The sequence below is a fragment of the Anabrus simplex genome, chromosome 5 (assembly GCF_040414725.1).
Source record: "Anabrus simplex isolate iqAnaSimp1 chromosome 5, ASM4041472v1, whole genome shotgun sequence".
In the NCBI taxonomy this organism is placed as follows: Eukaryota; Metazoa; Arthropoda; class Insecta; order Orthoptera; family Tettigoniidae; genus Anabrus; species Anabrus simplex.
The window spans coordinates 298,920,875-298,946,600 of NC_090269.1; the positions used below are offsets into that span (position 1 = coordinate 298,920,875).

Here is a 25,726-nt window from a genome sequence, read left to right on the forward strand (position 1 = left end):
GGACCAGCATAATCAGTTCCTACATTAAGAAATGGGCGACTCTGTTGCACTCTGGGAACAGGGAGCTGTCCCATCAATTGTTCAGCTGTTGACGCCTTGAATCTAAAGCAGGTCAGGCATTTGTGGATGACTCTTCGAACAATTGCCCTAGCCGTGGGAATCCAGAATCTTTCTCTTAATGATGCAATTACTAATTGAGCACCTGCATGTAAAAGCCTAATGTGTTCTGCCATCACAACAAGGTTTGTGAGAACATGCTGGGGAGGAAGGATAAGCTGGTGCTTAGTGTCATAAGGTAGTTTTGAATTTACTAGTCTTCCTCCTACCCTTAGCATTCCCTTATCATCTAAGAAAGGATGTAAATCTGCAATTTTACTCTTCCTTGAAATGCAACACTTAGAGTTGAGACTGGCTATCTCTTGAGCGTAACACACTTGTTGTGCAATTTTGATACAGGAGTGCAAGGCCATCTGCAGCTCTTGTGTACTTAATATCCCTAACCTCTTGTCTTGAGGATTGGCACTATTGTGAATAAATCGCCAACAATATGCAGTAACTCGAGTCAGTCGGGACAGTGACGAGTACTTCAGCATAAGTTCATCCCAGTTTGTACCTATCAACATAACTACAGGAAGTGTGCTTCGTGACTCAGGTAGTTCCTCTTCTGCATGGGCTGAGCTTGTGTCTGGCCATGATTCAGTGGGCTCAGTTAACCAGGATGGTCCGTGCCACCACAGGTTCATACCTCGTAGTTGTTCTGGAGCAACACCTCTGGATATTAAATCTGCTGGATTACAACTGGTAGGAACATGTCTCCATTCAGCCTTGTGAGTGTATTCTTGAATTGAAGAGACTCGGTTGGCCACAAATGTTTTCCAGCGAGTAGCAGGAGATGCGATCCAGGCTAAGACAATGGTGGAGTCCGTCCATAGGTACAGCTTGCTGACTGGCAGAGACAAAGCTGGAAGGGTCTTGTGGAGTAGTCAGACAAGTAGTAGCGCTCCACACAGTTCAAGTCTTGGTAGTGTCAGTTTCTTCACCGGTGCTACTCTGGATTTAGAAAATAATCTGACACAGGTCTGTCCCCCTTTGTCGACAGACCGTACATAAAGACAAGCTCCATAAGCTTGTTCTGAAGCATCAGAAAAACCATGAATTTGTATATCAACAGGGGGTCCCTTACATGTGACTAACCGCTCAATATAAAATTCTCTTACTGCATGTGGCTTAAAGTGAAGTTCTTCCCATTCTCTGACTAGTTGAGATGGTAGTCTGTCATTCCAGTTCAGATTGACTAGCCAAAGTTTCTGCATAAAAACCTTGTAAGAAATTACCAAAGGGCTGACCAACCCAAGTGGATCAAATATTGATGCAATAACAGATAAGACCTTTCGTTTAGTTACGTGAGAGTCAGCATGATAGGGACTGTCTGAATACATATTGCCACAAATGAAAAAATGATCAGTAACTGGATGCCATAATAGGCCTAAAGATTTCACGCTAGTGCCTTCATCAAGACTTAAAGGCAGCTGGGTTTCCCTCTCCTCTTCTGAAACTGCTTCTAGTAATGCTGGGTGGTTTGAACACCATTTCCTGAGGTGAAATCCTCCACTCTCTAGTAAATTAATAAGTTCAGACTGCAACTGAAGAGCATCCTGGATATCGTCACAGCCGCTTAATAAATCGTCAACATAAAAATCTCTGCGAACAACTTGTGCTGCTCTGGGGAACTTCGATTCTTCATCTTCAGCAAGTTGCTGCAGGCATCTGGTAGCTAGGAAGGGTGCTGATGCTGTACCATATGTTACAGTTGTCAGTTCATAGTGAGAGGGTGGGTCCCTAGGTGATTCCCTCCAGATAATCCGCTGAAGTTTCCTATCGTCTGCATGAACCATGACCTGCCGATACATTTTAGCAATATCTGCGGTGAAGGCAAAGGTATGCATTCTGAATCTTAGAATGATAGAGTAAAGATCCTGTTGTATTGTCGTTCCAACCATTAATATGTCATTCAATGAAATGTTGTTAGAAGTTTTAGAAGATGCATCAAATACTACCCTAGTTTTGGTAGTCGAGCTACTAAGCTTAAAAACTGGATGATGGGGTAGATAATAGCTTCCATCTTCATTCCCTGACTGAGTAGATGTATCCACCTTAACCATATTCCCCATCGCCTCATACTCGTGAAGAAAATTAGAGTACTCATGCTTAAGTGAGGGCTGCCTGCTGAAACGCCGTTCTAATTGAGTTAGTCTTGACATGGCATGATTGAAGGAGTTTTTCAGAACCTCAGGTTTCTGCTTGAGGGGTAAGCGAACTATGAATCTACCTGTAGCATCCCTAGTAGTATTCTCTGTAAAGTGTTTTTCGGTAGCTCTCTCTTCTCTTGTCATGACTCGTGACGTAAGCTCTTCTATTTCCCAGAACCGTTGTAGTTGGGTGTCTAACCTGTCCTCTGACTTCAAGAAACATGTAGTTAGAGTAGGATTTTCCTCTTCCCTACGATGGTAGTGTCCAGCAATAATCCATCCTAGTTCAGTGTCTTGAAGGATAGGATAATCTGGTGATCGAGTTCTGCGCCCAGGTTTCAGTAATGAAAAGAAATGTTCTGCACCTATTAACAATTCAATGTCACCTGGCTGGAAGAACTTGGGGTCAGCGAGCTTCAAGTCAGTGGGCAAGTTCCAGTGCTCATGCTGAATGTAGCTACTGGGCATGTTACCTGTGATACGTGGAAAGACAGAGCAAGTCATACTCACAGTGAAGTTACTGAACACTGTACCTTGATTGAGAAATGGAATCATTTATGCCGCTGATTGGTATGGGATTCTTCATTTTCTTAAGGCCTAATCACTGTGTTAGACTTTCAGTGCAAAGATTAACCTGGCTGCCACTGTCAAGAAGTGCCCGGCAGACCTGCATTTGCCCCCTAGAATCTAGTACCTTGACCATGGAAGTGGACAGCAGAACCCCTACAGGGTCTCTTGTATTGCAGTATGTGTGAGGGGAGTTGGATGCAGTTTGATGGGCTGTACCTCCCTCTCTACCTGATGGATTATGTAATGAGGTGTGATGCTTCCTACTACATAATTTACAGCCACGTGATTTGCACTGTTTGGCAGAATGCTGTGTACGCAAACAGTTAAAACATAAGTCCATTTCTTTAACCCTTCTTTGTCTATCTTCCACACTCAGAGCTGCAAACCCTTCACATTTAAATATCGGGTGATTACCATGACAGCAGGGACACTTTATGAGACTGGTAGTGGTGTAAGTGTAACATGGTTGAGTATCCCCTTGAGGTTTAGGCTTATTTCTGTCAGCTTGTTGTCTGTGCGATGGTGCAGTGTGCTGTGAGCTAGGGAAGTTCTCCAGAGCTTGCCGTTTGTGCTCAACAAATGACAGCAAGTCATCAAGTGATGGAACCCGAGTGTCTGCTTGTGATAATTCCCAGTCTTGTCTAGTACAAGCATCAAGTCCTTGAGCATACAGTTGAGTCAAAATAACTTCATGCAGTGGAGTGTTAAGTTCTAGGGCATTGAGTGCATTCAAATGACTATTAAAAGTGTTAGAGTACCTTAACAGTTCTGTGGCTGTTTCACTGGAGACTGATTTTAAGTTAATGCCTTAACATGAGTAGCTGCTATTAGTTTCTTGTTCTCAAATCTGTCTTTCAACATTTTCCACGCTACCTGATAATTTGCCTCTGTGATGGGTAAATTTTGAATTAATTGGCTGGCTGGGCCCTTGAGAACAGATGCTAAGTAGTGAAATTTCTGGACACTTGGCAGATTATTGTTGTAATGAATCATAACTTGAAAACTGTCTGAGAATGAGAGCCAGTTTTCGTATTTTCCATCGAAATGTGGAATGTTAATAGCCGGTTTAAACTCGCGACACTGCTGACCTGAGTTTTTCTTGAATCTACCGTGTCGCATAATGACTCTTCAAGGTTCGCTATTATTTTACTCATTTCGCCCTTTACCTTGTAGTATTTGGTTTCGAATACGGCACGCGCCTGATCATGAGCTTGCTCGTTTTCAGCGTCTCCTAATTCTAATTCTGACTGCACATCATCAAACTTCGACATTAATGCACTCGTGTCTTCGTATCGCAGTTTAATTTCATGCGAATTCGAATGTTGTTGAGCGATGAAATTCTCAACGAAAGTTTCCGAGCGGGTAAGTTGCGCTTTAAATCGTGACCTCTGCTTAAGAAGCTTTTGCCTTGTTGAGGATTCCATGATGGAAGGGGTAAGACAATAACAAGGAGAAAAGGAGAGCCTTAAATGAATAGTACTGACCTGCCTTCAGTTTAGTTTAGCTCTGGTGCTGGAACATCAAACCTGGGACTGCCAGATGATGTCATTAAAGTGAATTTCCATGTTACTGTAGAAACTAGTCGTCCATACTACACGCCACGCTGCTTTCACGAGGTCCTCGTGGTGTAGATAATCCGGCCCGGTAATTGGACCATGTTTTGTACGTGAATCACTCACTTAATTTAAATAACAACATTTATTACACTTACGACACTTATAACACATTATTAATACATAATACTGAGTACTGTCCGACTCGTTGGCTCAACGGTCAGCGTACTGGTGTTCGGTTCAGAGAGTCCCGGGTTCGATTCCCGGCCGGGTCGGGGATTTTAACCTTAATTGGTTAATTCCACTGGCACGGGGGCTGGGCGTATGTGTTGTCTTCATCATCATTTCATCCTCATCACGACGCGCAGGTCGCCTACGGGTGTCAAATAGAAAGACCTGCACCTGGCGAGCCGAACCCGCCCTGGGATATCCCGGCACTAAAAGCCATACGACATTTCATTTCACTGAGTACTAATGGGCTGATGCCCTCGGTAATAGTCAGTCACATGTTCTCGTGTCCTCTCGCACGAGGCACCCAAGCATAACAGTCTCTCATCCCTTTCTGTCCACACCACTTCCGGCTGAGGGCCTTCAAATAAGTACACAGTGAAGGGTGCTGCTATCTGTCCTAAAGTGGTAGCGAGTAACTAGGTGGTCTAGCTATAGCTAGGCCGGAACAACAAGTTTGCTGACTCCATCTTGAAAACAAACGCCAACGCACAGCGATGCCAAAGCGATGGGGTGATTTCAGGGGTGTTTTCAGCTCAATAAAGGCTAAACTAACCAGAAAACATACGTCAGAGTAATAAGAGGAATATTGGATGAATGGCAAAATTGGAAATCAAGGTAGAATAATCTCACCTACGAAAATGCATCTTCATAAGATTACGTAACCGGCTCGGCGTACCCACGCTTACAGTGGCGCCAAATGCTAATAGCGAGTACTACCCCCACCCCAATTTTATTGGAATTAATTACTACAAATCCACCGAACATCCTGAGTTCCGCATCACATCTTGTATTTCGGAGTAGTTGGCCACACAATTTCCCGCATCGCTGAGATTCGTAAGCCTTGTGGATCTGGACAACTGAAATTTGTAGGAGGGAGATGTCTCCCAAGCATCCCCCACCCTAGGGTAGCCCTTATATTTGCTTGCACGTATGAGGGTGGAGACGAGTCTTCGAGGAGCCTACGAGGTGACCGCACGGCCGCTTTTTGGTCTGATTTCCCCTCTCTGTATGAGAAATTTTTGTAAACGGAAGTGTGAAAAGTCGGATATCAGTGCGAATATTCAATAAAAACCTGAACTGTGTTATCATGATGTGCGCATCTATGGTTTGATCGCGGCGTGACACGAAGGATCGTGAGTGACATAAGTTCGCACCGAGAACTGTGAAACAATGAATTGCCATCTGTCGAACGTGGAACATTATTTTTCAATCAGTATCCCTTAGTGGAGGCAGAGAGCCTCTTAATTATAATCTATGTTAGAAACTGTGTAAACGGCAGGCGAGTGAATAGTGATAGTACAAAGAATTAGTGGTTATCACATAAACAAAATTGTATCAATGTTTATCGTGCTTCAGAACAGTGTAATTTAAGGAGCGCGCTGAACAAAGCATACAAGACAGGGTTGATAATAAACATAAGTAGCCCACCTTAGGGTAATGCGGGAGGTTAAACTGTTCCGGGAATGGATCTGTGAGCTCGGACTGGCATATGTAGGATTAGGATAAGCGAGCTGTGTATTATACCGGGGTATCGTATACATTCATAACTTTCATTCTGGTTAGAAGAAAGGAAAATTTGCCTGTGACGTGAGCGGAGGAAGTTTTTGTGAAAACAGTGTAAACAGTGTCATTTCAGTGCTCAAACCCCAACGCTATGGATTATTCCAGGAGCATCATGGAACGTCCTGAACCAGCGATCTCCCACTTCAGCATGATGGGCTAAGACCATCAAGGGAGCCCTCCCCTGGGCTCGAACGGCGTACGATGGACAACGGACCAGCACTGTTGAGTACAAAATTATGATTTTATGATATTCATATTCCCTGTAGATAAATCATATCAGAATATAGGAATAGCGTGGGATGATTTTATATTGAATAATTAAAGTAGTAAGATTAGAGTGGTCGGTATTTTTCTTTTAATTTTAATCATTTAAAGTTGTTCGGGAGGGAAACAAATTAGGAATAGAGTATGAATTTCCCATCTAGTTGTCTTTATTGCATGAGCATGGTTGTATCCTTGTTTTATGAGTACTGTCAGAGGAGACCGGGGGGAAAAGGCTAATTAATTTCGTTGAGGTAATAAAGGAGCCTTCGTTCTTGGAGAGATATATGAAAGAAGTCAGGTTAAGATGACGTAAGAATCTTTGCCATATATCCTGTGAACCAGATAAAGTTGGATAGATGAAGTACTCGATTTAATGTAAAGTAGTTGTATTTTATGCATGATAACTTAAGGCGTTGCTGCATCATATGTGTGTGAAGAGTCATGGCGCCGAGGTACAAATGTCCACCCACCAACTCTAGCTAGGGCCCCGGTTAAAGAAAATCTGTTTGTTGTGATAGTTTAAATACCTATTTGTTCGTTCATTTTATTTTATTTCAACAAATTCAGTTGGTCGGATAATTTTATGCCGATATAATGAAGGTAGTATAGATTCAGATTAGGTACACAATTATTATTATTATTATTATTATTATTATTATTATTATTATTATTATTATTATCATTATTATCATTATTATTATTAATATTATGATTATTATTATTATTGTTATTATTATTATTATCTGAGATAGTAGAAAATTCTAGCTTGCTATCTGACGGAATTGTGATAATCCTGCGATGAGGGTAAATAATTTTGAACCCCGGACCTCCGTTGAGTCGAGGAATTGTGAAGTGATATAATGGCACAAATACTGAGAGAACATTCTTTTTTTTTTTGTTTTTATTTGATATTAATGAGGCCTGGGCTAATTTGAGCTGATCAAATGTGGGTCAGTTGGTAAGGCGTGAAATGAATGACCCATTGAATTGGGATTGTGAACGCGTCAGGGTGGTTTTTAAAGAGGTGAGCGCCCAGTGCGAGGGGGCAGGGTAAGGCAGGATTTATTGCCCTCGGCTCGTGAAGGTCGAGTTTGTTTTTTTTCGTTCTGTTTGTGTAACTGCAGGCCAGACTGAATGAAGGGTAGATGCCACTTCGCTGAGGAAGTTGAATTCTCCCAAATCTTATGCTCCTGGTAGTAAAATATTTTATGTTAATCGATTACCACATTCTAATAAGGCTAGGTTGAATGAATGCAGGAACACTTAATTCATACACATGGAGAAGCGATAGGTAGGGTCTTGATTTTCTAGGGTCCCTGACTCGAGAGACCTGTTAGTCCCCCTTTCGTACCTCGGACATGACAAAAGGAGTCAATCACACAAACGACGGGTAATGGTAAACCAGCTGCAGCTACCATGTATGGGAAATGTTATAATATGTGTTTCTCTTCCAGGTGTGATAATAGTGTAAATAAGATGTTGTTCTGATGTTTATTGATTTGTTTAATTTAGACTTCGTGAGAAATCCTTTGGTAGTTCGTTTGAGTAGAGGGTTTCGGCCCTCTGATGTGTATAGTTAGTCCTCAAGTGAGGTGATTTGGAGTAACTAGAATTGTGTGCATCTTATATTTCTGGGATAGGTTGTAACTCCGTGGAGTTTGCCTATCATTTTATGATTCTTTTTCAATTCTTTTAATATTGTGTTTCTCGTGTTATGTTCGATGTAGGTGGCCACTCTAATCTTAGGGTAAATTACTGTAACTTGCTGTGTTTTAAATATGTAATTTGGGAATTAATCCCGGGAATATTTATATCCGTAAGGTCATAGTTTTCTTTTTTTTTTTCCCCTGTAAAAAGTTAGGTTCATTATAATACTGTTTACCGTACTCAACAGGTAAAATAATCGTGTCCTTAAATTCTAAACCAAGCTTAACAACGAAGATTGTAGTAAACGCAACTCAAATTTCTCCGAGTTGTTTGAAGCTATATGTGAACACCCAGGTGCTTGATCTGAATAGGTGATTGTTTTGTGTTCTAATATTCAACAGCGTAATGTCAATAGACCACATAAAGACTCTCATAATGATGTGGATCTAATTTTCACTTGGGTGATAGCCCGGACGTGGTTGTCCGTTGCTGGTATTAAAATTCAATGGATGTAAGTTAACTTTGATGTTCAAGGTTGTAGATTGTAAATATGTTCAACGGGAGTGAATTAAATATCCAGAAAATTTATTCGTGTCTATTTTTTGCCGATAATTAGCATCCAGAACCTCTTCCGTTCATGTTATGCCTTTAAGTTAGTTGTAAGATATTTTATTTTTATCGCCGCGGACGGTCTGCGACTCTGAGTAGCCGGGGGTTCAGATCTTAGGAACGGGAGAGTTAGCAGCGACCTTGCTGGGCCGTAGGGCGTTGACCTCTCATGTGAGTGGATTACTTATTCAATCCCAATGAGAGGGAATCGTCACAGGCCGAAAAGGTCCCTTGACCATCGTCTTCCGTGGGGCATGGTGCCATGTGTTCATGACCCGACAGGGTCACCTCTTTGTTGCCACATGGTACCGATGATGATGATGATGATTGTTGTTTTAAGGGGCCTAACATCGAAGGTCATCGGCCCCTAATGGTACGAAATGAAAGAACAAAAATTGCAAAGGCATCCACTGACCAAAATAAAAATAAAAGATGGCGTGAAGAATGAATGAATGGATGGACAGGAACTCAACAAAATACGAAACAAACAAAAAAAACCAGTGGATTGGACGCAATACAGATCGAAAATGACATGATTACCGACCAAGGAACCACTCATAAAGCACAATGATGCTTGGTGTCTTTAGGGGGTGCAAAATCCACGTCTAAGGCCCCACAGAATGGTACATGTCCCGAGTAAAATAGAACCATGGTATGTGTCATGTTGGGGTATTAATCAGAAGGAGCGAAGACTCACGGTGTTCCACAAAAGATGGTACTACTCACAAGTATTGCAATACGTACAAGTAACGCAGACCTATGGTGTGTCTCACACAATGGCCCAACTCAGAGTCAACGCAAACCGAGAAGGTTCCCCACCTAGGTGTACTAAACACGGGCGCCGGTATTCCCGTGGTGTTCCTCACATAGTGGGTACTAATCACAGGCAACGCAGACCCACGGTGCTGCTCATATAGTGGTACAACTCACAGGCTACGCCCAGACCCGCGGTGTTGCACACATGGGTACGACGCACGGGTACTGGAATCCACCAGGCCAGGCTTTTTACTGCAACGAATCACAAACATATTTAGTACCATATTAGTGATACTACTCGCAAGTACATGCAACCCATGGTGTTCCCCGCATGATGGTACGAATCAAAAGTACTTGCATGGTTCTAATTCATTCATCCCTTGGTCGCCCCTTTTAGTCGCCTCGCACGACAGGCAGGGGATACCGTGGGTGTATTATTCGTCAGCCTCCCCCACCCACAGGGGGTGTGTGTTTGGTCCGCGAGAGGTATTTTATTTCCCTCAAGTCCGCCGGCAAGCCGGTTAGGACCCCCCTATCCGCCACCTGGGACGCGCCACGTGGGAGTATCACCTCTCCCCCTGCTACGCCAGCGTAGTAGGTTCGTGGCCACATGGTACCATGAGCTATGGGGGATGGTGGGAAAGGTCCCAGTACGCTCATACTTTTCCGCTCAAAGAGCATCAAAAACTTACCATTTTGTAGTTTTTTTTTTTTTTGTTCAGTTTTGATGTGTATACACCCCCCCCCCTTGCAGGCCACGATATCCCTCAACCCAACTACTCTTTCTGTTGTCTGTACATTATTTTGTCCCCCCTAATTCTCAATCGCCACTACTGCCTAGGAGAATACACATCCTAAATGCTTGGAATGGTCTAACTATTCCAGCTTTATATTCCCAACCTGATATTCAATTCTCTTAGGTTTTTTACCTACTGACATCACTTTAGTCTTGGAAAGGCTAATTTCCAGATCATACTCATTGCACCTATTTACAAGTTCCAAGATATTAGACTGCAGGCTTTCAGCACAATCTGTCATTAAGATGAACTCATTGGTATAGGCCAAACTGCTTACTACATTTTCACTTAACTGAATCCCTCCCTGCCACTTAATACTTTTCAGTAGATGAACGGAGTAAATTATGAACAACAAAGGTGAAAGATTACAGCCTTCTCCACCCACTGTAAGTACCTCGAACCAAGAACTCATTCTACCATTTATGCCATAATTTTACACTAAATAATCATAACTACAAATAAGTTTAATCAATTTTTTGTATAGTATATTTGATGTACCCTTTGAATATAAATAAGGCGTAAAAAAAAAAAAATACATCTTTGTATATATAAATTCCTTGAAAAATTAACACACCCAAATTTTTCACCAGTAGTTTTAATTAAAAAAGTGTGTGAATTAGGCAAGATTTTTTTTTTTTAATTCTCTTTTCCCAGTGTCTATTTCACTGCATCCAAAATTACTCCATAAACACAACAGACAAGTATTTCTAGGGCTCACTACAGAATGAATATAACAAAAATATCATCTAAGAACATACCTGGAACAACTTCATTTTCCGTGATGGGTAAAGAATGGTTAACACTTCCCTCAGCACTGGAGCATGATAGGCTGACTTCGGGCTCACACTTCACCTTTGTTTCATCTGTACCAAGATCAGGTTTGGGTGATGTATTTACCATATCTTCCATATAATGCATGAGTTCTGTCTCTAACTGTGGCACAACTTTATTGCATCGATTACTCTTAGAAACTCCAATAAAAGGTTCCATATTTTCTGTCACACTCTTTGGTTTCACTACTTCTTCTCTACTGGTGCTTTTATATACTGAATCATTCTCAAATGCTGACTTTCTACAGTTAGTGGTAGCCCTATTTCCATTTCCAAACAGTTCAAAATCAGAGTTTTTGGCTTTCATAGAATTCACTGCCATATCAACTACTTCAGACTGGAATGGCTTTGAGATACATTTCCCATTCTCTGTTTGCATCTGGTTGAGCAGCATTGAAGATGTGGTTGGTACAGATAATTTAGGCCGTTTTACCGCTGAGCATGAAGAATCTCTATTGGCAACTTCACTTGCAGCAGTCTGTATGGACAAGGGAATGATTGGGATTATTTAAAAAAAATATAACACTGCAATTCTTATAAATGCAAAGATTATAAACAAGAAGGTAATTACAGACTGTAAATGAAAAGAAAAAAAAAGGATAACAAAGAATTAGATGCCAAGAACATGAGTGAAATGAGCAAGTAAAGAAGTCACAAACATCAACAAATGCATCTGAGCAAAATACATTTCCTTTCCTCAGTGGTCCTGTTTCTGCTTATTTCACACCTCCCACATTATTGAGTGAATGTCTGGCCCACTCGATGAAGGTTGATACCCTACCTTCCTATCAAGCTTGGATGATGACAACGATAATCTTGTCGCTCTGAGTGACATGCATTATGACTGCATGTGCCTCGGAGTCTTGGCTTGACTTTTCAATCGACAATAGCGAAATACTGCACGATAATTATGTTATTTTCTGCCAAGATAGACAAAATATCGTTACTTGCAAGAACAAGGCAGGTGGAGTTTTCATAGTAGTGAACTGTGCCTACAGTCCTGAACAACAACCCGACCTAACGGGAAACTGGGAATGTGTTGTTGTAAAAGCCATCCCATGCCCTGGCCAAGTGCTGTACACTGTCTGCTGTTACCTGCTCACGGACGAAGTGAAAGTACGGCACACACACTTCCGAGAAACCCTAGCTCGAATCAATTGTGTAGAAAAACAAATAACACTATTATCCGTGTGCGGTGACTTCAATAGAAGCCATTTAGCCTGGGCCTCAGATGATTCAGGATCTATTAATCCTATCCTCACCCATGTCAACGAGAAAGCCTGCTAACGAATGAATTTAACCTTCACCAAGTTTGCGGTTTTCCAACACACAAGGAAATAACTTCCTGGACCTTGCTTTCGTGTCCGATTTGGTCTAGACCCTTTTATAAAATTTACATTATAAACTGAGAATAATAAACTAAATTTTCTGAATCTAACTAGCAAAAGAAAAGAAGAAAACCTACCCTTTTTGATTTTCAGAAAGCCAATTCAAACCATAAATACTATACAAAAAGATTCACATCACCCTGAAGCACATAAAAGAAGTTCTTTTCTAAGCATTGTTGCAGAGCCTATAATATCACCTTGTCTAAGAACGATTTTCAGAAAGAAATTAGCCTTATTTACAAAATAGTGATAAGCAACGGTTATACAAAAAACTACATTGATAGATTAATAAACAAAATAAAAAGTAAACCTCAAACACAGCTAAAAAGAGAGGATTTAAAAAAAAGTCATTTATTCTTCTACACTTCTTTCTTCATATTATTTAATATTAATTATGCTCTTTTCGATGATCTTTATACAGATATTCTCTCAAGGCCTTTGTTTACATTTTCTTAAATTTCATATCTTTATTTTTACTTCTATTAGGTAAGTTTCCTTTCAGCTCTATATTTTGTACATATTTCGCCCTGCCCTCTTTCAATAAAAGGGGCTATGTTCCAGCTTGGTCACACACTTTGCACACACTTAAGCCCACAGAATGTAATGTACATCATTACTCATCGCTTGCCAGCATTCTTCACCACGGCTGAGGCACCCTGCCTTCTCTCAAGGACATGTTACTGCAACAGTTCCTCGCTAGTGGGGACTTTGTTCCACCCCTGATCATGAGCTGGTTAAACCACACATGTCAACAAAGATGACTGATCTATTCAAGAAAATGGGTTAGATACTTAACTGATTACTCTTCATAAATCTCTTAACTGAAAAGGAAACTCCTGCTGGCAGTTGTTGTATAATCATGGACTTTGCAACACCTTTCTTCTCCATAGCTGGGATAACATTTTAAACATTCTTCTCTATTTTATTGTAATTTTTTTTATAAGTTATTACGGCACTTTGCCTTTTTCTCCCTTTTGTATTGGGATAACATTGAATTATTTACGCTGTGTCTGTCAGTTTTACTGAGTACTCTACATCAGTATTTATATTAAGCAACCTGAAGTTAAATTATTTGAATGTATTTGCAAATGTAAGCTGCCTTCTAGTCAGATTTCGGTACTCTCAATTGTAATTATTTAAATGCCAACTCCTGGCTTATATTCAATGTTAATTACTTCACAACAAAGTGTTGCTGAATAGTTCCAGATATCAGTCTTTTCAATTGTAATTATTTAAATGCCAACTTACGGCTTATACTCAATGTTAATTAATTTGCAAACGAGTGTTGCTTCATAGTTTCAGACTTCAGTCTTTTCTATTGTAATAATTGCCAACTTCTGGCTTATACTCAACGTAAATTATTTTGTAACTACTGTAAGCGTTGTTTCACTGTTCAAGACTTCGGTCTTCATATTTGTAATTATATCATTGTTGATCAGTGGCCTTCAGCTCAAGATCTAGTGCATTAGCAAATCCCCTTTTTCTAACCAACACATAATAGATTTCTTTTAAAAATCAAGTATGAGTTAGGATTACAAAGCTTAAATAATAATAAACTGTAAATCTATTTGCGATATCTGTGGCTAAAATCTTCCTTGTCTTGTTATACACTACATCCCTACCACGCGATGGATCTTCCTTTCTATACCCAAAGCGAATTTTGGTTCAAAATAACCCAAAACCCATTCACATAGCCCTCCATTCTTATCACTGCAGACTGATGTTTGTACAGATGGTAGATAATTCTTCTTTTTCGGTATCTGATCCCGATCACCTTCAGAATCTCAAATAACTTGGTCCAATCAACATTATCGAATGTCTCTTCTAGATCTCTGAATGCCATGTCATGGGCTTGCCCTTCTTAATTCGATCCTCTAGGATCAGACATGAAGTCAGGATTGTTTCACATGTTCCTAAATTTCTTCTGAAATTAAAATGATCTTCTGCCAACTTAGATTCTACTTGTCTTTCCATTCTCCTGTAAATAATGTGTGTCAAAATTTTGCAAGCATGAGATACTAAACTAATGTTGTCGTAGTTTTTCACATTTGTCAGCACTTGCTTTCCTGTGAACAGGTATAACAACATTCTGTCAAAAATCGGATGGGACTTCTCCTGTATCATACATCTTACACACTAAATGGAATAAACTCACCATGCCAGTTTCTCCTAAAGCAGTCAGTAATTCTGAGGGTGTATTATCAATTCCAGGTGCCTTATTACTATTTATATATTGCAAAGCTCTGTTGAACTCTCACCTCAAAATTTGGTCTCCCATTTCATCAGCATCAACAGCCTTTTCTTGTTTCAGAACCTTCACATAAAATTCTTTCCCTTGAAAAAGTTGTTGGATATGTTCTTGCCATCGTTCTGCTTTGTCTTCTTTCTCTATATATGGTCTTCCATCTGAGCTCTTAATATTCAAACACCTAGTTTTCCTTTCTCCAACAGTTTCTTTGGTCTTCCTGGATACAGTATCTACAGTATCTCTCCCAAGACCATACAACCTTCAACATCCTTGCGCTTCTCTTTCAGCCATTCTTCCTTAACTGCCCTGCACTTTCTATCTACTTCATTCTTTATTTGCTTGTATTCCTTTCTGCCCTCCTCACTTTTTGCACTTTGGCACTTTCGCCGTTCATCAATCAGGTCTAGCATCTCCTGAGTTATCCATTGATTTTTTGTTGATTTTTCCTTTATTCCTAACTTTCCTTCAATAGCCTTACTGATATCATTCTTCACGACTGTTCATTCTTCTTATCCTGTGTTTCCTTCAGCCTTTTCATTTAGTCCTTGTGCAACATGTTCCTTGATACAATCCTTCACACTCTTTTCTTTCTACTTGTCTAGATCCCATCTCTTTGCATGCCTTTCTTCAGTTTCTTCAGATGGCATTTCATGGCAAACAAGTTGTGGTCAGAGTCCACGTCTACGCCTGGGAAAGTTTTGCAATCCAAGTTTTTTGAATCTCTGCCTAATCATAACAAAGTTTATTTGATACCTTCCAGTGTCTCCAGGTCTCGTCCACGTGTACAGTCATTCTTTGTGGTGTTTGAATCAAGTGTTAACAAGGAGTAAATTATGATCGGTGTAGAATTCAACCAGCCAATTTCCTCCATCTATATGCCGTCCTCTTTCATTCCTCTGTCCCAATCCAAATTCCACTACTGTATTACCTTCTCTTCCTTGGCTTAGCATGGCATTACAGTCTCCCATCACAATTAGATTCTCGCCACCTTTTACATATTGTGTTAAATCTTCTATCTCTTCATATATTCTTTCAATTTCTTAACCATCTGCTGAACTAGTAGGCATATTGTGACAGTTTTGGTCTATTGTAATTGGCAGTGAATTTTATGTAGACCAGCACTATTATGGTGGGCATTGGCTTGGTGTCTTATCTTGACAACAATAATCCTTTCACTATGCTGGTCGTAGTAGCTTACCCATTACCCTATTTTCTAATTCATTATTAAACCATTTCCTGCAATTCCCACCATTTGATTTTGTGTTGATAATTCTGTAGTCCGCAGACCAAAAATCTTACTCTTTCTGCCAATGTAGTTCTCTCATAACAGTTACATCTAATTTTAGCCTATCCATTTCCCTTTTTAGATTCTCTAACCTACCACAACAAATCAAAGTTCTAACATTCCATGCTCCGACTCACAGAATGTCAGTATCCATCTTCCCGATTACCTTCTCATGTGTAGTTCCTACCCGGAGATCCAAATGGGAGACTATTTTACCTCTGGAATATTTTACCTAGAGGGAAGCCATCGTCAGTATATCATTCATACAGAGAGAGCTGTGTGTTCTCGGGGGTTAGTTACAGCTGCAATTTCACATTGCTTTCAGCCATGTAGCAGTATCAACACTGCTAAGCCATGTTAAGTATTATTACAAGACCATATCAGTCAATCATCTAGACTACTTCCCTTGCAACCCCCCCCCACTTTCGATGAACCATTCGTTAGTCTGGTCTCTCGACAGATACCCATCTAATATGGTTGCACCTACGGCTTGGCTACCTGCTTCATTGGGACACACAAACCTCCCCACTGCAGCAGGTCACATGGTTCACAGGGGAGGGCAACTAACCTAAAAAAAAAAAAGAAGAAACTTCTAATATAAAACTATAAATATAATATCTTAAATATTGATCTAATAAGTCTGTAACTAAGTATGTAGAGGAAAGATCCACAATTAAATTAAATGCACAGTGTGAAATCATAAGGAATATTGGACAATGTGCTAGCACCAGCAGGAGATTTAAATGGCGAACAGTGAACAAGTTAACTGTCAAGTTTCAGTCAGAACTTTGCATTTTCAAGAGTTACTTTTTCACAAAGTCAGAGCACAACTTACAACCCACAAGTGGTGGAAACGTCAAAAGAATCACACAGAAAAATTTAATAAAAACGTTTTTCTCATTATTGAATAGTTATTTAAACAAAGGCTTTTTCAGCCAATGTTGAAAGAATTTTTTTATCTTTTGGGTTAGTGCATTCAAAAGTAGGTAAATGGTCAGGAACAGGTAAGCCTCTAATCTTGAGTTTCTGTTTGAAGTATTTGATAGTGAAACACTAAGAAAGAAAAAAAAGTGAAATAGTGTTCATACATGTAGTTACAATCTTTTGATGTACAGGTGTAACTATTCCTAGTCCTGTTTCCTGACACGGGGCCAGGGATGAGGTGAGATTAAATTACTGTATATTACTCTGCTCGGTTTTGATGTTTAAAGCATCCATAAATCATAATTCATAAACTCATCTTAAAGGTTAAGTTTTAATATTGTGTAACAGTCACTAATTATTTTGTGTATAGTTTATTGGTACTGTAATAATGAAGCAACTTTTCTGTATATCAGTATAATGGTAACTGGAATTCTCAAAATATAACTCCATACAGCGCTAACCAGTGACCAGACATGTTGTGGTTTGCGTACTAAAAACAACTATTTCCAGTTTGTCCAACAGTTCTACTGGACCAATTTGCTTCGTTTTTGGTTTATTCTCTCTGTAATTACCTGCCAGTGAATCATCACGCATTGATAAGTTCAGTCAACTGTGAGTAATCCTAAAATCAAATCACTAATAATTGCAGGTGACAGCTTGCCCTAGCACGTGATACATTCCGTACTTAATGGGCTGTACACAGTTAAGGAGAAATATCTTTACATAAAGACATTAGCAAAGCTAAAAGATTAGCCATCATCGGCATGGGGATGATGAGAAGGGGTGGAAAAGAAAATGTTCCAAATTACCGAGATTATGGATGTATGTGTGTATGTTCAAGGATAACTTTCAACCACACTTGATACACTTATGACTAACAACCTGGGAAAAAGAAAAAATCAGTGGGGGGGTAAGACATCCCTAGCACCACTACAGTCGGGGAGTGACACATGAAAATAATCTAAGACGACCATTATTAGTGTCGAATCATACTTTTGTGGGTGGCTGAGATGAATTGTAACACACTGATGCTGTTTAAATCAAAGTTCAGCCTCCATTGACATGGGGGACAGAAAGTGTAAAAAATAAATTTCCAAAATGAAAAAAATTAGTGATGAATCCACAGTTTTCGGGGTTGCTAGGCCGACTGGTGGCAGTGCCAACGACAGTTGGAATTGTGTACAACAAATCTATAGTGAGAAGTGTAAATACCTACAGTTATCATTGAGTTTTATTTATTTATTTATTTATTTATCTGAAAGTATCAGCTACTTCCCAGACAATCTGGGTTGCCACAAGGACAAATTTTGATGCAAAACAAAATAATCTAAAATAAAAACTTTAAACACACAACAGTAACTCTAAAGTGGACAATAAAAAAATATCTGGGCAGCGCATTGAGCAATTTCATATCAAGACACGTTATCTGACCTATTTATAATGAATGCTGTAGAGCAGCACGGGTCTTCGAATTTTCAATTACAATACTTTCCATAATAGTCATTTCTATTTCTCAAAAATGCGCAAAATTTACTACCATGCTAAGTGGTAGTCGAGCTACGATGCCTTTTCAGTTGACAAATATTTTTTAATATCTTACTGTTCAAAATATGTGGCTGCCTATTTGGAGAACAACGCAATCCTTGCTGGCAATAAAGTGATCAAGATGCATGGAAAACATAACAGAGCATTCTTAGCATCACTACTGCACAGCAGATCATGTTCTTCAAACATACCAGTGTTAAAATTACAATTCTTTGAGGAAGTTTAATAGCTAGTGTTAGTCTTCCAGTTATAATAAACATTTTAAAACAAGGAACAAGACAAGAGAAGTGACGAAAAACAGCAGTACCATATTTTAAAAAAATTGGTAAGCATTATCTCTCTTGACGTGCCACCAAGCCGATGTTAACTCCAGGTGACTGCATGAATGGAGTGCCCCTATGTGTTTCGGTTTTCAGCTAGACATTTCATATCCTTCAGTGATGACTTTTTTTTCTTTGATGGCATCCATCCACCTCAATGCCGGCTGTCCTTGTCTCCGTGTTCTCTCCACTTTTCCAAGTAGAATCGAACTTCATCATCGTGTGCCCAAAGTAACTCAGTTTTAGCTTCACAACACAGGCCTCTGGGATAGATTGGGTCTGATCTTTGGAATAACCCACTTTTCTGTTATCTTGGCAATTCAAGGTACACATAAAAGTCTCCTCCAGCAGCATAAAACAAAGGCATCAATGTGCTTCCTATCCCACTTTTATATGGTCCAACTTTCACAACCATATGTAGCTGAAAGACTAGAGATTTAACCATTCTGATCTTAGTATGCATGGACACATCAAGACATTTGAAGATGTTATATACTGAGAGTCAACTCAAGACCTTAGCGGTCCCTTTGATGTTAGTCAAACTTCTGGTCGGTGAAACGGCTTCCGCAGCACCAAATAGTTCCCTAGGTTTGTTAGTTGTTCCTGAAGTCAGGAGCTTCCTTCATTTTGGTTAGATATTCTGGTGAACTGACTTGATGAATTAAAATTTTTACCCTGTATAAATATGGAAAATATATCACAGGTTGTATGTTATTCGAGTTCGCTACCAACTCTTATATTTCATACGTAGATGGCTATGAATAGTTATTGTTCTCAGTGGTGTATGTAGCAAAATAATAATAATTTAATATGATATTGACATCTTATTGCACTGTGTACTTAGTAAGTTTGTTCAAGTTCATTCCACTGTTGATAAGTTTGCATAACATGTGGGACGTTGAAGATGGATCCAAGAAAACTGTTGGCAATACTGGCTGCAACAGCGTGTTCAGTATTCATAATGGCTGCCAGCTGTGAGCAAGATGTTTGTGATGCTGTGACGCTTGAGTCCCCTGTGAAATAATTTAAAGCTAACAAAAGTGGAGAAAAATAAAGTAGAAAATCTAAACCAAATTGTTTTAAACGTTTACAGTAGCCTGCGAGATTAGAATCCACTGTGGACTGTGGAAGACGTGAAAAAGACCGCACAGCTGATCGGCGTTTCTGTGTACAGTGTTTACGCCGCTCGCTTGGAATTGAAAATCCAAGTCTCCAGCGAAAGATCGATGTGTCAGCTCAGCACTCGCCGTAAATAAAACAGGAAGGGCCTTAACACGGTATGGGAATAGGATCCTTGGCGTATTCGATGATGATGATGATGATGATAATAATAATAATAATAATAATAATAATAATAATGTGTACTTTACTTTATATTCGTAACTGCCCTTTACCTGCAGAAATGTTGTCATGAGAGGATCATGAGTTCGTTTTTACCTTCCGAATGACGAGACTACAATATTTACAACATTCCTGGAAGCATTGTATTTTGCAATCCCACTTACGGGTGGGTTTTTCAGCATTTTTAACTGTGAGAAACTGCCGCTGACAGTCGTTGCACGAGAGCGAAATCATATACGTATGTTGCAAGTCTCCATGTGCCTCACACAAATTGCATTATGAAATAAAAATAAATCTTGCTTCTCTTGCCTTGGAATTCGTCAGTAATCTGTAGGTTTTAGATGGTCAATAAAGGAATAAATAGGTATGGTACGTAATCAAGGTACAGCCATGTGAAAGGAAGTGATTTCGTTTGATGCTTCACTATTTCAGAATGAAGTACTGTACTTGTCAGATGGACGCATGGCGTTAATGATAAGCTGGTTGTGGCGGAGATGGAGAACGGCGACGAGACGGGAAGGGGGAACAGGGGACGTGCTCACATGCGGAAGGATACTTTTCCTAAGCTCTTGACTTGAATTTCAGTATAGAGACACTTGAATGCTACCTTGCAAAAGATTTCTGGACTGTCAGAACCACTGCTATTGATGGATGATCCCAGAAGACAAAAACTATCCACCACTTTGATAATATCATCACTGATCTTCATGTTTGATGGTAGTCCTATTTGTTAGTATCTTGGTCATACTGATGTTAAGATACAGTCCCATTCTTTCACTCTGCCCCTTAACTTGAAGTTTGATATTCTCCCAAGTCATTTTCTTTTTCCAGCTATCAAATTGGTGTCATCTGCATTTTGTATGTTATTTATATTCAGACCACAGATCTTACAACCATAGGTGGACTCATCCAATCCAACTTCTCTCATAATGTGCTCAGCATACAAGCTGATAAATAAAAGGGAGAGTACTCAACCTTATTTTAGATATTTGCCAACTAGAAACCACTCAGAACCACCATACTCAGTTCTAACTGTGGCTTTTTGACCCGAATAAAGGGTAAACATTAGGACAATTAGATGTTCTGGTATGCCCATATGTTGAAGAACCATCCACAGCCTTTAGTGACAGAAGCCTTTTTATAACCTATGAAGCATATGTAGATCTCCTTTTTGGTATCTCTGATTCTTCAGCCCTTTCTGAAATCTGCTTGAGGTTTTGATATTTCACACTACACGATTTTCAGCACTCTGCTGGCATGTGATATCAGTGCTACTGTATGATGGTTTGTGCAATTTAACAGGTCTCCCTTTTTTTTTTTTTTTTTTTTTTTTTCGTATTGGGATGTACACGGACTGTTTACAGTCAGTGTGCCATTTTGTTGTTTCCATATTTGCTTACATAGCACTGTTAAAACTTTGACTAATGATTCTTCTGTAACTTCCATATTTGTGCTGGAATTCAATCAGTTCCTGGGGCCTTGCAATGGGCTACTAACTTAATGGCAGATCTAACTTCATCTTCCAATATTGGAGGCTCCAGTTCAAAATCAACCTTTTCTTCTAAGCAATTAAAACTTACAACCTGACCATATAAGTTCCTGCATACTCTCTCCACCTCTGTTTGAACCCTGCTCCACTGGTTATTGTCGGTCCCTTAGCATCCTTCACCATTCCAACTTTTGGTTTGAACTTCCCGCTCAAAGCAGAAATATGCTGGAAGACCTTTCTTGTGTTGCCATTTTTGTTCTCTTCTACACAGCACAATATTGCAGTAGCACTGGCATTTATCTTTTGAACACTTCTTTGATATTCTCAATTTAGATTCTTCATGAGCTTTCTCTTCTTCTGTATTTTGGCCTTCTTCCTCTTTTTAACTATTTCTACAGTTTTCAGTGAGCCGGGCTGAGTGGCTCAGATGGTTGAGGTGCTGGCCTTCTGACCCCAACTTGGTAGGTTCGATTCTGACTCGGTCCGGTGGTATTTGAAGGTGCTCAAATACATCAGCCTCGTGTCGGTATATTTACTGGCACGTAAAAGAACTCCTGCAGGACTAAATTCCGGCTCCTTGGCATCTCCGAAAACCTTAAAAACGTAGTTAGTGGGACATAAAGCAAATAACATTATTATTATTATTATTATTATTATTATTATTATTATTATTATTATTATTATTATTATTATCATTATTAGTTTTCAGTGACATTCAATTCAATTTCTTAATTTTCTCAAACACTGATAATCTCTGTTATATGTGCCACGAGTGAGTTAATTTCAGTTCAATATCCACCTACTTCAAAATTCAAGATCATCAAAATTTTCATCATCAGAACTTAATGGACACCCAGCAGCACATGTGCCAATTTTACTGTACCTTGCTTCAATTGCAAAAGTCTCCAAGCTTCCATAACTTACCAAGGATGTAATGACCAGCGGATATTGAAATATTTAAATATGATTAGTTTCGTAACATCAAAAGGGTAAACTTCAGCAAGTTCATTGGTCCTTTTCCTGCTGTGCTGTTTCCTGTCTCACCACCTAGCACGTGCTACCTTCTAGAAGTGCGTCACATCGTGGCTTCATTCTGATCTTGGGAATCTGGTCATATGGACGTGTTGCCTGAGAGATCCATGCTACTGAGGGGCCCTAGCTTCTCTTTGGGTAAACAACTTGTAAGCTTTCAGATTTAACTTAACTTTCAATGTTATATTAAGCACAAGAGTTTACCTAAAGGTTGTAAGAACTATTCAATGGGGTAATTTGTCAGTTATTCCCATTCTCAAATTGTGTCGAAGCAAATCTTTCTCTTATAACAGTTTTGTAACATTTGTCTGTAAATTATCCATCAGGTTTTGCCTCAAGTAATTCTGTTTACTAACAATATGTATTTCCTTATTATTCTTAATCCCCACCCCACCCTTCACCTTCTAGCTTTATTTGTTTTCATAGTTTTTAAGATGTAAGCTTTAATCATTTCTTTGTAACTTAAATGCAGATATGGGAATAGCCCCCCTGAAAAATATAGGTATTAAAAATATCAACCTGCCAGTCAGACCGATTTTATGTCAGCAAAAAGGATTCTGAAAAATACTATTAAACAGGCATGAAGAAATGGCAAAGAAAACAGCAGAAACCAAATTTATGGAAGGATACTGATGCTAAATGGGATCAGTATAAAATAAAACCAAGAAGAGAAGCTGTAGCCTTCTTCAGACTTAACACTGGCCACGAATGTCTTGCAGCTCATCTGAAACGAATCAACATCCTGAGATCCAAAAAATGCACACTTTGCCATGACCCAGGAAGCAAAATGGATAAGGAACACCTGCTACATTGCAAAAACTTGAGGTGACAGCCAGAATTGCAGGAAATCACACTCAAGTATACGGGAACACAAGAAAGCTGATGGATTGGAATCTGAGCTAGCCATAAGATATAACATGTAAATAGGGTTTCAGGTCATGAATTAACTTTTCTTGTAGTTTTGCCACAAACGTCCTTCCTTCCATGCCTCGTAGGGACCCTTACGCTTTCCACATCCTTTGACATTAGTTGTCATTGATCTTTTCCTGGTTTTATCTTTTTTTACAGTTGTTTTTAACACATCTACAAATAACTTTTCCTATGCTTTAAACTTTAATTTATTTGTTATTAACCTGTTCAAAATTACAATCTCCAGTCACATTCATCCTTCACAATATCCTTAATTACACGCCATAATTCCTCTGGTTCCTGATCACGGATACTAAATACTTCAAATGCTAAATATTTCTAATGGATATTTTGAAAGTTTCTGGAATGTTTTCTAGGTTGTGTTTGGGAAGTTGAATACCTTCACTAAGACATCTCACTCTGACGACTGAATTGCACATCAACAGTTCGTGATCCACCCCACAGTCTGCACCAGGACTACTTTTTGCTTCTGTAATTGTACTTTTCTATCTTCTATCTTCTAGAACCAATAATGTTCCTACTATATACTTAAAGAGAGGCTTCAGGATTTCCTTGCTTCAGAGATACCCACTGAACAAGCTGGATTTGTCCAAAGTAACGGCACAAGGGAACAGATATTAAACGTCTATCAGTTGATTGAAAAAAAAAAGCAGAGAATTTCAACTTCCTCTCATAATCTGCTTTTTATACTACTGGAAGGCCTTTGACTGCATTCGGTGAGAGAAAATGTGGCAAGTTTCTTTTGTAAATGGATATTCCTGCACACCTGGTTTGGCTGATAAGGAATTTGTATGAAGCCAACTCTGCTATGGTTACAATAAATTAATGGCAAACTGCCTGGGAATTTCAAGATCCAGAAAGGTGTCCAGTGTCTCCAGTGCTCTTCAATATTTATGGCCAGTTCATAATTGAAGACCTGAAATAAATAAGGCTCTAAATCTATTCTTTTTAAATGGGGTGCTAGTACACATACCTTGGATAGCATTTCGCACTGATGGTTACATTATAAACCAGCTCTACCTCAGAATCGGATCATCATTAATAAGTAAACAAAAAGCATTACAATTCTGTGGACACACTATGTGACGTGGAAATGTCAGTAAAGAATATAACTGGGTTGAAATCTTTGGTGCAGCACATACGCCAAGGACTGGAAGAGATGGAGGCAACTGACCAAACCCCCCCCCACTGGAAATCACAATTATGAGAGAAAGATGAGGTGATGTCCAAGTGCATAAATCAAAATTTTGGTTCCTTGAAAAACGTGTTTGCAATGAAGAGGTCATTGGACTCACAAAAACCTACAAGCGTTCTCCTGCTTCACTTGAGGTTCTTGAAGTCATAGTGACCTACAACTTTTCCGTGTCTGGCATTTCAACTTCGGCATTTCAGTCTCCAAACATGTTCTACATGTTCTATCAATCTCTATTTGCACCTGTTCATAAAATTCATCAACTTGTTCATCCTGTGCTTGTTGTAGAAGCATATACTAGTATTATTGTCATATTAAAAGGATGACCTTGAAAAGTGATGGACATCACTCTGTTACTAATGACAACGTAACCTAAAACAGTTCTTGCAGCCCTGTTGTTGATCATAAAACCCACACCACGCTCTCTGCGTTCGTCATGCCCTGAGTAATAAATCGTATGTTCTCCTGATTCGAAATCTCCAACCCCAGTCCATCCAGTTTTTTTTTTTTTTTTTTTTTTTTTTTTTACAATTTGTTTTATGTCCCACCAACATAAACAGGTCCTATTGTGACGATGGGATGGAAAAGACCTAGAAATGGGAAGGAAGCAGCCATAGCCTTAATTAAGGTACAGCCCAAGCATTTACCTGTTGCAAAAATGGAAAACCACAGAAAACCACTCCAGGACTGCTGACAGTGGTGTTCAAACTCACTATCTCCCAGGTGCAAGCTCACAGCTGCGCGCCCCTAACCGCACAGCCAACTCACCCAGTGCATCTCAGTTTGGTAACTCCTAAAATATTTTAAACAATTTATTTCACGCTTCACAATGTCCACTGTTCTTTGATTCATGCTCCACACATTCCATGTGCTCACAATTAGTTTGTCTTTACAGCTTCAAATTCTCTTTCGCTTAATGGCAGCACACAGTCTTCACCGCATCATTAGCATCATTACAAGATA

The 25,726-nt window shown here is 39.5% G+C and overlaps 1 protein-coding gene across 4 annotated transcripts in view; it reads right to left on the minus strand.

Annotated features, from left to right (window-relative positions):
- LOC136874008 (protein abrupt) overlaps window positions 1-25,726 on the minus strand; it is a 213,556-nt gene that overhangs the window by 102,900 nt on the left and 84,930 nt on the right. For all 4 annotated transcript variants that reach the window (XM_067147459.2, XM_067147460.2, XM_067147461.2 and 1 more), the window contains exon 4: window positions 10,998-11,547. In XM_067147459.2, coding sequence (XP_067003560.2) covers window positions 10,998-11,547 — 550 coding nt within the window. The remainder of the gene's footprint in view (window positions 1-10,997; window positions 11,548-25,726) is intronic.